The sequence below is a fragment of the Haemaphysalis longicornis genome, unplaced genomic scaffold (assembly GCF_048455015.1).
Source record: "Haemaphysalis longicornis isolate Haplotype H1 unplaced genomic scaffold, Haemaphysalis longicornis Haplotype H1 scaffold_1, whole genome shotgun sequence".
NCBI lineage: Eukaryota > Metazoa > Arthropoda > Arachnida > Ixodida > Ixodidae > Haemaphysalis > Haemaphysalis longicornis.
Window position 1 is genome coordinate 142,477,399 of NW_027526203.1, and position 12,630 is coordinate 142,490,028.

A 12,630-nucleotide genomic window follows, 5' to 3' on the forward strand; every position below is an offset into this window, starting at 1 on the left:
GGACTGCAGGTTGTCAGTTTGGCTCGCTATAAAAGTGGGAGATTCAAAGTGCCTTTTACGCGGTCCTGATCACGGTGTTGGGTTTCCTTCGATGCGGGTGAGTTTGTGGTACGGTAACCTCTGCAATATGTCGCTCAGAAGCAGTGGCTGTATGAGTCATAGTTTCTTTGTAGTCCCTCCGCTTCTATTGGTCATGTGCTTTATAATGTAAGCAATTGGTTAGATTGCTGAATTTTTTATTCGGAGTTCGACTTTTCCGCTTCTCTCTACAGCCATGCTGAGCATGTTTACGTGACTGTTGTCTCAGAGGACATTCGTACCTATTTTCTGGGTCATTTTAACTACAGTTCCTGTATATAGCTCCCCTAGGGGAGCAGAGTTGCGCGTCCACCCGCCATCTTGAGTTCCAGTCGTGCGGGAAAGCCACCCGTCTAGCATGCAGGAGCTGCAGCCGGGCCGCCGCGCCAGCGGCAGTGGCGAGGAGGAGTGGCCAGGAGCGGCGCGCACAAAAAAAAATACCCGCGCCTTCCTGCGAGGGGAACACGAGTAAATGCAGAGCATTGGGGCCTCAGTACTGATTGAAGGCAGTGTTGCTTCCATCGCTTCTTCCGTGATGCTGGAGTAGCAGACACGAGTAAACGTGGGCACGAGCGTCAACCAAGGAAGGAAGGAGCAACGCAGTGACTGAGACACGAGCGACCGCTAGCCGCTATATTTGCAGCGCGCGCAATACAGGGAGAGCAGTACGGGGGGGAGAGCGCGCATGCGCAAGCAGCGCGCGCCCTTCCACGACCCACCGCGCTGCTATCACGCACCTGTTAGGCCGAGACCGCGACGGAGCGAACGGGCTGACTACGACGCATGCGCGCGCCAGCTGCTGTTCAGAGAGAGGAGGGAAGGAGAGGCGCACCTGCTGCGGACGCGAAACTGTTGACACCGTCCGACGCAGGAACAGGCGAGGCTAAGAAATGCTCTGCATTTAAAAACTGGCGCACTATAGTCGGCTGGTCGGCTGCTTATCAGCTGAGCGGCCGCCGCTTCCTCCGCTTCTGCAACCAGCGATGCTCAGTGGAGCAGAACTGACTGAATACGGGGTCTTATGCGCACCACTTAAAGCGGGCTTTCCTGGCGAACTGGAACGCGCGGCATGTGGCAATCAGACGCGCAACTCTTGCGCTACGCGATATACAAGAACTCTAATTTTAACTTAGCTGTTGCGCCATCTGTCACTTTAGAAGCAAAGCTTCAGGCGAAAGCAGAACCGCGGGAATTTCGAAAAAAATCTTTGTAAATTCTTGTCATCACACGCTTTATACTGGGTTTTCTTTTAATTTATTTCGACTCACCAGCTATGCCCTTCCGGATTTTTGTAGAGACTGGCATTTATCTTTTGTGCCTCTTGTAGCTGGTGACCTAATGTCATGTCAACATCAGTTCCAGTGGAAAACAAGCTGTGGTGGCTCAGTGGGTTACGTTTTCACGGAGTCCGTAGACTGCACCTTTCTGTGGGATGCGTTACAAAGAACGTTAATGATGGGTCTACCCGTTTCACCAGAAGACATGCGGCTTCTTTATGCACCTAGCGACAACAGTGGGCCATATGACCTTATCATGGCTCTATAGGCTTGCATGCAATTCGGATATCAAGGGTAGTGGTGAGCCGCGCTGACCCACACGCCTTCACTGTGAGAAAATACTTTGCGCAAGGTATTAGATTGCTTTCTGAAGTGTATAAGTTGCAGACACAGATATGGAATTGTTACTTTGTCTAGAAGAACTGTGTGCGCATGATGCTTATTTTAAGTTTTCCCGTCAGCCGAAGTTCGGTCGTCGGTTTTTAATATACCCGTGGCATGTCTTGTGTGAAACCAAATGGTAATAAAGAAAAAAAGTGGTGGCTCAGTGGGAAAGGCGTTGTGCTGCTGAGCCCAAGGATGTGGGTTCGATTTCCGGCCATGGCGGCTCTTCTTGCGATGGAAGCAGAAAACAAAAACGCTCGGGTGACGAGATTGCCGCGCACGTTCGTGATTTTTAGGAGGTCGACAGTGATCCGGAGCCTTTGACTACGGCGCGCCTCATATCCCGTGTTGGTTCACCACCTCAATTACCCAAAATTTAAAATTTCTATCTTCCGCTCTAGATGTACCTTGTGGGATTGGATCAGTTGCGGAGACGGGTGGCGATCGTGTCTGCCGAGCATGATACCACCGATAAGGGCTAGAGCTTCACTGCGCAGACCTGGCAGATGCAGAAAGGCGCATCCTTTCTTTCGTCTACGCTTTCTTTCTTTCTTTCATCAATGTACTCCTTTGTACACTTCAGTTGCCGCTGCGCCATATCCGAGATTCAGGCGAGCCCTCGCCTCTCGCTGTCTCAGTCGTAGCTTCCTGGTGGCAGTGATTATGTATTTCCGCGGACGCTCGATAAACAGGGCTCATAGCGGATGGCTAGCAGCCACGGGAAAATTGAAAAAACTAGGCTAATAACGGTATCGCGTTAAAAGGGGAAAGCTCAGGGCAATGCCTAGAGCTCACATCGGAGCCCTCAATGCGAGCAGGCGCCAGTAGGCACCTGTCTTTCTCAACTGCTTTGTTTTTGCTGGTGTAGGTTTTCGCCCGTTACGACTGGATTTCTTCTTGTCTTAGAGATTTCCGTTGGCCTGAGATCTCAGCCTTTCAAATCTGTCCGCTTGCCTAAGGTGCTGCTGGGCTAAAAAATTACTTAGTGTCTTTATTTCGCTTCTTTTTGTCGCAGTAAAGGCCTGGTAGAGCTGCAGTGTGGATTTGTCTTCGCGCTCATTGGCAATGCGGTTGTATCTTCGGTATTGTTCTTTCGCTTTCCTGACCAAGCCACAGACCTTCATGGGAACTACTTTTTGTCCAGTGACCAACCCGGTGGTGCTCTAGCACAGCCTCTTCCGCAGTCACCTGGGACTATCACGGTGTCATTTGGACCAAGCCAGGAGTCCAGCGTCTGGCGAGCACTTCTTTTCAACAGCATCCCCCAGGACGACGGTTGATAAAAGTTATCAATCCGGATCTATAACCCCTGGCGGAGAAGCTGTTACGATTCAGCGCGCCGCTACCGCAGGCGCGTACGCTACATGTTTGCTGTAGTGCGGGAAAGCTTCGTGTGCAGGAGCAAAGCCCGGCCTCCTCAAACGAGCTACAACAACCGGGGTAGTGTTGAGACTAGACTATACGGACACATTTCGCTCACCGAAATCTCCTATCTCTCCTCCCTCAGACGCAATGTGCGCCGGCTATCATGAGACCGGGAAAGGGTGTTATTGCATGTCTGTACTTTGTTTGAGATGTGCGCAAAGCGCTGAAGGCAGAGGAATGGTTGCTGCTTCTGTGAATAAATTCCTCCTTTTAGCGGATCGGGTCAGTCAATATTGGGGGCTGAACTAAGAGTGCCGCTCTGCCCGTCGACTTTACGCAGTAATCGTCGCTGTTCAACTTGCCATGAAGTAAATCTTTTAGGTTTTGCTCCAGGCTCTTTGTAGTCAACGGCAAGGCATCTCTTCTGCTCGCCGCCCGCCCACCACGCTACCACTACTTGACGGTGGTGACAGAGCTCGTTACGGGTATGCCTTCGCCAATGGAACAGCGCCTACAGCATGAACAAACGAGGTCTGGGGACATTGGCGGCGCTCCCACCCACCACACCGGCCACGGGGTGTCTGCATTAGCCATCACTCGACACAGGGACGGATATTGTGGATTCACAAGGGCTAAAGCACGACCGCTTAACGTCAGCGTTATATAACTGAAATATAGCTTTTTTGCACGCCCGTAAAGTGCGAATGGCGCAGGTTGAGAATCGCTAACTTTTGAAGATGTGCGTTTTCAGCGAATCTCTTTTCCTGGAAACTCTCCCATTTAAGAAAACATGTCGTGTTGTCCAGTTGGAGTAAAAACAAGTTCCAGCCTTTGGTTTCCAGTTGAGTTGCAAAAGGTGCAAACTAACAATCTCTAATAGGGCCTGGTAGATGTCTACTATTCTACATATTTTCGTTTTGAATTGATAGTTTTGTGAATTTCGTGAAGCTGTAACACTAGCCTCTCAAAGCTTCCGATTTATGCCGGGTTCAGACTGTTGCCGCAACTGTCGTAATAAATTAAAAAATGACGTCATTTCAGTCTCAGCCAACCGGACTGCGTGACATGCCGTTTTTTTACGTCCCCAGATCACGATAGGGTATTTGCGTCGGTAGTCTGAACATACCCTCAGGGTGATGGGCATGTGTTACGAAGAAGGAAACAACAGCAAGGACAACAACTTTTGTTCCAGTGCTCATGACGTACTGGGATAGCACAGTTGGTCGAACACCGGAATGCTTCTGTAGCGATCCCCGGTTGTAATCCTATCACCTGACACGTGTTTTTTATTGATCTACTCTTTACAGCGGCTGTCACTTTCCTGGTTAACAAAAATAATGGCGCTTTTTCGCTGAATGGTTTTAGCATTGGTTCTCGCACTTAAAGGTTTTTTGTTAATATGCTTGGGAAGGCGTTTTAGACACATAGTTGAGGGAAGGAAAAACTGATTGAGGACGTTGGTACGCCAAAATTTTCACTGTACTTTGCTTGAATGATCTACACGGGCGGAATTGTTTTGCACTGGCTTTATTCTCGAGGGAGTAAGATTCTTGCGGCATCGGCAACGGTAAACCGTATGAAAGTACAGAAGACGGCACATTTTGCGCCCTATTTGTCGAGCTTGAAGAAAGAGGTTTCTTGTTAGCAATGCAATGCTTGAATCCGGTGGGTGTTGACGCAATATGAAGCCGGCGCTCTTGATTTACAAAAATTCAATTTTTTTTTTTTGGCCAAGTGCGATTGTCAAGGAACCCAGGTTATTTCAGCTTATTCAACTTTTCATCTTATGATGCACAAGTCTCACAGTGAGCTATCGCTCGGCCGCGCACACTGAGCAGTCGTGGGCTTATAAAGTGAGTTTGGAACGAGGAAGCATACAGCTTCAGGTTGGACGATGTATCCGTGAGGTTGCGCCAGCTTTGACGACGTTTGCCTTTTGGATACCCAGGTGCGTTCAAACCATACCGCTCCATGCCCCCCCCCCCCTCATCCCGTCCTTGGCATGGGCCTTGCAGTAGGCGTGTTGGTATCACTGATTCTGTTCTGTGTGCGGAAGAATTAGCGCCCCATTGATCGAAAAACCCGGCTTCTTCAGCGGCTTCGAAATTCCCAGTGTCTGCACGAGTTCTATAATACATACACGTAAAAAAACAGTGTGACCATGTTGATGCAGCCCCACGGCCCGGTAGCTGCTGAGCGTCTTACTTTCCAGAATATTCCACTCATTAGCAGCGAACGTGAGTGAGCCCAAATCTGGCTTCTAAATTTGTGCCAGGGGTCTTGTCGCTGCGATTGCCACACATAGAAAAGGATTGCGGTGTTGAACATCTGCCACCTTTCCCGATAGCCGATTAAATTTTATGCGGTTCTGCGGCAGCCGACAGCTTATGTTTCTTTTTCCTGTGGGGTATGAAATGCGGTAGTGGAGTTTATGTGTTCAACTTTTATACTGGTTTTCAGTTTATTTTGGTTCACGTGAGAAATTTTTTGCAATAATTTGTAGGCGCAGGATTTGACTTCCGAATAATTTGTCTATTGCCTTTCTTCTCCAGTTTGTGAAGAGAGAGAGAGAAACAACCTTTATTAGAGCCTGCTGTGAAGACGCGGCTAGTACGTCGCAATAGCTGAGCCCCTGCCAGGCCTGCTCACACAACCTCCGTGGAGGCGGCGCTTGCAGGCCGTTGGCGTTCGAGGCCAGCCATTGCTAGCTGGACAGCCTGGAGTTGGTCTTCGTAGTTTCCATTCTCCATGGCGTCCATGAATCTTGGCGGAATTGTAGTGTTTCTGGCTTCTTACGGGTGATTTTCACAATCCCATAGGATATGGGCCATGGTGGCTCTCTCTCTGTTGCATAGTGTACACATATCACTAACATAAACCTCTGGGCAGATGTGTTTGTCTACCACTGACTCCAGTTTGTGAAGCTGCACGCCGGAATTGAATCATCCTACACTGCCCTTTGGTGTAACAGTTTCTAAACTATGTTTTGAAGTGGAGATATCCGCTCCTAATCATTACTGCCAATTTTCTTTGCTATTATTGTGTCGACGATAAGTGACGCCATGCCGGCACGTAAATTCAGCAAATAGATGCTTAGACATATAAGAGAGCGACGATGGCTTACCCTAGCAAAGGAACCCTGATAATGAGGGAGGCATAGTAGGCTAAGTTTGATCCCAAGCATCCTAGAACATCCTTCCAAACCACGCGAAGAGCGCACCAACAAAAACAACCTTGTCCAGGGGCAGCCCTTGGCTTTCTGCAATAAAGAGAGAAGATAGGTTACGTGGAATTTGTGTCTGAGCACGCCAATTTTATTTGGGCCGGACTAATAAAAGGCGAACAGAACATGGATATCAGTACTCTGGCAAGCCAGCCGTCATAATTGTGGCCGTAAGCGTTGGTGTGCCTAAGCTATATGAACGACATTATCATTTCAACATATTCTTAACAACAAAACCAGTGTTTTCAAGCGAGTCTCGAACAAGCCTGAAAAACGGGAAAAACGTTCCAGTCGATTTTATTAAGCTCCATTTCGTGGAACGAATCGTATGGCCGCGGTTCACGTGAACATCAGCGAACAGAATACATTCATAAATATGCTGGGACCAACTTCCACGAAACAGCAAGAGGCAGCTCATCACCAGTAACGTTTGCAGCCATATAAAGCGATGAAGCGAGGCCCCCTTTCAGGGACGGCAATGTGCGAATTAACTAAGAAATTGCCACCTACCCCTAAAAGAACCTCGTTATGCTTCTGTACGTCAAGAAGACGGAGACAAGAGTTCGGAAAATTATCATAACTGGGGGCCCCAAAAATTTGTAACACGGAAGAATGGGACAAAAACACTGGTAGCCCAGCTGGCACATGTTTACTATAGAACAACATGTTGCTATTAGAATTCGATAGAGCATTTAGGTATGAGCAAATGCTCTCAAGCACCATTTCCTGATTCCGCCGCTTTGCATACGAATCCCTAAATATTAAACAGGCATCCTAGGCCCTGTCATTTAGCTTGGAATAATCACCGCGAAGGTAATGAGGCACAACATCATTGTGGAAAGGGTTTTCACTTCGCAAAAACAAGCAGGTATACGAGCTATAGCTTGTGGGGATCACCACTTTCACGCGAACCCCTTTCTGGCTAGCTTCCCATTGCGGCTGGCGTTGCACAATGCGCCTCGCTCCCGCAACGGGAACCATACGGGAGGGCGCCAGCGACCGGAGGGTTCGTTGTCGCCAGGGTGGAGGCGTTGACCCTTTTCCCGTATGCCTTACCGGAGAACCAGTTCTTACTCTCTACTAGCGCCACCAAATGGCGAGGTCTGGTGGGTTGTCGCGTGACGAGAGGACGGCCTCTTGTCTGGGGGGATGCGGTAGCGTGCGAGACGTTTCGGCGCGCTGGTCCGAACCTGGGGAACGCGCCACGAACGGACGCTCTCGTGCGAGCTCGGAGACTGCACCCACGCTCGCACGCGCGGCGCCCCGCTGCTCCGGTATTCAATCGGTGAGTGGAACCACCTCGATCTCTAGCGTTGTTTAATGCCTCGCTCCCAATGTTACCGTTATGGCCTACGATTAGTCTGTATGCAGTGTATTTGATTAGCACGTTGCAAAAAATGCTGCCATTGTTGTTTTGCCATTGTCGCCTCCTGCCTTTGTCTGTCTCCGCAAACAACGGACCCGTCCGCAGCCGGCGCTCGCAAGGCATATTTGTTGAGCGTGGATGGCTGCGGGGTGGGAAACAACTAGCGCGTGAAATGTAGAACCTCGCAAGCTCTTACATAAAAACGTTTTAAATTGGTTATATCTATGTCTCACACAGTCAATCCGTGAGGTGGTAACATATTAGGCACTGTGGCTGTTTAAATGTCAAAAATGTGTCACGATAAGTCATATTTTGTCATGCTGCTTATTAGAAACATCATGGAGCTTGCGTCTTGTTCTTATTATAAAAGGCAGCGTTAAAAAAAGCACTGACAATCAGAGCACTTCTAGTGGTTTTCTCACTGAATTGGCGCACGTCTAGCCTTGCGGTCGACAGAAAACAAGGCCGTTTAAAGTGCATTGCCGGCGGCTCATAGATTCTACACGTATTTTTAAATATCTATCTACTACACTTGTTTGTAACCTAAACCTCAGATTTGCCAGATGTTTATGGCATATGAAATTCAACATGTGAACGAACGAGTATGAATCAATACTTGAATTAGTATACGAACAGTAGGTAGGAACTGTACCCAGGTATAATTTTTGCATCTGAGACAAGGTGCCACCGAGCACTGCAGCTGGCGCATTATTGCTTTGGGCTGTTTGTCGCTCTTCCAACATGGTAGCCCCTGAGTACTGAACAATTTACACGCGCTGCTCATTATATGTTAGTGGGCTTCGTAACGTTGGCACTGCTGAGGAGCAACTTAAACTGTGGCAGCGACTTTGGAAAAAGAAAGATCACTGCCAACATAAACTACTAGAGCGCATGATTCCTGCTGCGTGCGCCTTACGTTTTTAGCAGCCTCCACAGCGCTTCATTCATTCGGTGGCATTGCATGGCTTCCCCAAGAATGGGCAAGTTGTTTCGAGTCACCTTCGAGTGCCACGCAGCATTCCATACGTGCCTGCACGGAACAAAATACATTCAATGAAGCGCTGTCTCACTGTCAACTGCTACGGTATTTCTCAGATTTCCGAGCAAAGCATTTGAGTTGTTTGGCGCCGACATACTCGTGGCTACTCACAGCTGCCGATTTATATGGCTGGGAACTGATTTCTGTCAGATTTTTATTACATTTCTATCGCCCGATTTCTATTACACCACCATCAAGCCTGTGATCAAGGAACACACCGTAGATGACTGCATTGAAAAGGACAATAAACAATTTAACCAAGCCAGCTTCGAATTGCCAGTTTTGTAAATCGAGTAGGTCGGATTTGGTGCTTGTAGGAAATTAGCTGAAGGGCCAGTTGTGACGAACAAATACATTTCTCGAGTGAAAAGAAGACGAGCAAGATGGAAGATGCCCACAGGGATGCAGATATATGCCTGAGCACGCCTCGATCACTCTTTCAGAAAAAACGTCACGCTTCTTACAAGGGTGCGTGCGCAATACAAAGCTTGGCGTTTCTAGCGTAGTGCGTAGCTGCGGCCGGAAACTTGTGTTTTGTTATCATTCTACCTTTCCCGTGTACAAAAAAATATTTTCAGTTGAAATTTAGCGTGTGCCCTTCCATCTTTCTTTGTCCTCATCTGATTTTTACGAGGGAAATGTATTGAAGTAATAACCATCTTGTCCAAATTTCTCCCTTAGGTACAAAACTTAAGGGTGGAGCACTGCTACTTGCTAAACATTCGATTCATGGCTAATTGGGATCATGCGGGCAGCGTATTCTCGGGGCTGATTATACAGTTAAAAGTCGCTACAACGAATGCTTCTACAACAAAAAAAGTCTGTATAACAAAGCAAGTCATACCGCCTGGCCAGAGTCCTCTGTTTCCTATGTACTATGAACCCCACTGCAGCGAACACTACTACAGCAAATTTGCCGGCTTCACGTAGAAATTCATGCGTTAGGAATCGCTGAATTGTTGCTTGGTAACGAATACGTCTAGCCTTACATGTGGTAATACGCCGCTGATAGGTGTACTGACGACCGTGAGTAATCCTGCTCGGCAACGGAGCTGCACTAATCGATGAACACGTGCAGTGCTTGTTGCGGAGCAGCATTGGTTGTAACGGTCGACGATTACGTCGTCTCGGTGGACGACCAGATCTTGGTTTTCTCTGACCTGGCAACTCACAACATGGTGGAGGCCATCATAGAGAAAAGGGATGGCACAAATGATCAGGCGAGCAGTGATGAAGAACTTGCAGAGGAGCCAAGCGTTATGACGTATACCAGCGAAGCGGTAGCAGCATTTCACGCGCTGCAGATATATAGCTGGTTTCTCCCTGGTCTCGCGCCGCAGCACTTCGTGAACCTCGAGAGTATCAGGTCGGCGCTCGTTGCGCATTGAGTATGGCACGCTAGTGTAGAGAAGAAAATCGTTGCCTTTTTTGCATATTACAGTTCAAATCTGATTATTGTTTCGTTCAGTGTGCTTATCCGCTTTGTAGAGGGTCAGTGAAATGCGCGACGCTTATAACGAAGTGACATGTACAACGAACAATTATCGCGGTCTCGCACGCTTCGTTCTATAAGCATGTGAATGTATATACACAGAACTATCTCGATACATATAAGCGGCCAAGCGGAACTACCGCTTTAACGGAACAATCGCCTCACAATAGGTCAGTTTTGTTTTACTGCAGGGTAAAAAATATGTTATCCTAACTCAATTTTTCGGACACCGAAAAAACGGAACCGGAAACAAACTCAAAATGACAAGTAGTACCCGCCGCTGTGGCGCAGTGGCTAAGGCGTTGCGCTGCTGAGCACGAGGTCGCGGGTTCGATTCCCGGCCGCTGCGGCCGCTTTTCTGATTGAGCCGAAAACCAAAAACGCCCATGTGCGCGATATTTCGGTGCACGTTAAAGGTCCCCAGGTCGCCTCATCGCCTACGTTGCGTCGGCGCGTTAAACCCTGCAATGAATCAAAAAGGCAAGTAGTTGGACAACCGCACCGAAAACCGACTCAACACCACATGTAGCTTCGCGAACGCAGTGGCATGGATGTACGTATCCAGGGACTCCGGAACCGGGGGGGGCAGGGGGGGCGGTCGCCCCCCCCAACATTTTTGCACAGGGGGCAGGGCCCCCCCACTTTTCGACCGCTTACTCTGAAATCAAATTTTTCACAAAACCTATAGTTAAGTGTTCAAACTGGCGGTTGTGTGGTCCAATGCTTTCCAAAAGTCTCTCTTTGCGAGCTTTGCGAGTCTCTCCCCAGGGTCCAGAGGCTCTCGCACTGCGCACTGCCGCGTGAGGTCGTTCTTCACAAACGACAGCAGTAAGTCAAAAACCCCCGGTGTCACCCTGTAAAACTTGAAAAAAAAAAAAGCGTGGTCGTCCTCCCGCATGAGCCGCATCTGAAAAATAAGGAAAAAAGATCTGTCTGGAGGGTGGGAGAAATGTGCGGCATCGTAAAATGCACCCCCTTTCAAAATGCAGAATGAGAATAGGTCTGCATAGCCGCCGGCCAAGTTTTTTTCCGGGCAAAGCAAGTGCGAAATGTAGGCGAGAAGATACTCATGCAAGGCAGAATTGGATGCATAAAAGGAAGTTTATACTAGTGCCGTCCAGTGGACCCCTTCCCGTTTCCTGGCAAAGAAAACCGGTCGGACCCAACAGCCCGGCAGATCACGTGTGACAAAGTCGCATATCCTTCGAACTGACGTTGTTGCTTCGAGCGTGCGACCATTAAAGAAATTCGCGTCTAAACACCTATCAGATGCATGGGCTTACAAATAACGAAGCACAGCAATCAAAATAATTGCGGAGGGGTGCAGCCCCAGGTGACGGCCCCCCTCAGCCCCAACCACGCTCAGCGCAAGGGACGCCAAAGCCACGCGTTTTCGTTTGTAAGGTGAATTCCTTGTACAGAAAACTGCAGTTTTCTGTACAAGGAATTAACGGAATTCAAGGAATTCAATGTGTGGTCGGGTAACAACATACATGAAAACAAATAAATATACTCCAACCAAATACCTCTTCAAAGCTTCATAGGTTCCCTTTATCAGAACTGACTAAATTTGGCCATGAACGGCAGTTATACAGAAAATGTTTCTTTTAAAAATTTTTTCTCCCCATGGCGCACCGAAGGTCGTGCGTGGCCTTGGAGGGGGAAGCACCAAGAAAACTACTATTCAGCTTTCCCCGACTTGGCCTGAGGAGAATGCCTCGAAATAACTTCTCTCGGTGTCAGTCACCTGCGCCCTTCCGAGGTATATGCGGTGGTCTTATGTTTCGCAGCGTTAAGCTAATGGGCTGCGCTGCTTGACATCAGAACGTCATTGTATGTCGGCGGAGTCATTCGGGGAAGTTTTGGGTTTCACCGCTGTAAATGGTATGGCATTGCCCAAAGGAATTTCGCAAATAACCCCTTTTTCTTATGGTTTTGTGGGCTGCAAGAAGGCCTTCCTTTTTGGGAATTCGGGATATCGTCTTGCTTTCCGCTTCGGCGTACACGTAAAGCAGACGCGGGGAGGTCGTCGGGAGATGGGCTTGCCTGGGCGTCATTTCGCTTTTCCCCGCTTCTTGTAATATGTTGTGCCCGTACTGACCGAGACCCGTCTGCGCCTGCGCGGGCGGAAGGGCGAGGAGGCGCGGGCATGGCGAAGGCAGGCCCGCGGAACTAATCCCCCAACCGCGACGAATGCCCTCCCTAATACCACACCTCGGCGACGCTACATGCCACCGGACATGCCCGGAAGGGAAACGCAAGGCTTCATCTCAGCGGGGAAAATTGGCGCGTCACGCTTTGGAGGGGGAAGCAAGGAAGCACTGGAGTAATTTGAGGCGGGGAAGAGAGGGACGCTTGTCATTGATTGCTGAAGAGCGCTGTGATATATTCTCCGAAGGGGACAGG

General features: G+C 48.9%; 1 protein-coding gene across 1 annotated transcript in view; it reads right to left on the reverse strand.

Moving 5' to 3' along the window:
- LOC144154934 (uncharacterized) overlaps nt 1–12,630 on the reverse strand; it is a 118,433-nt gene that overhangs the window by 38,794 nt on the left and 67,009 nt on the right. Inside the window, exons 7-8 of the mRNA XM_077686070.1 lie at nt 8,610–8,723; nt 6,229–6,363 (exon numbers count right to left, since the gene is read on the reverse strand). Of these exons, the coding sequence (XP_077542196.1) occupies nt 6,229–6,363; nt 8,610–8,723 (249 nt within the window). The remainder of the gene's footprint in view (nt 1–6,228; nt 6,364–8,609; nt 8,724–12,630) is intronic.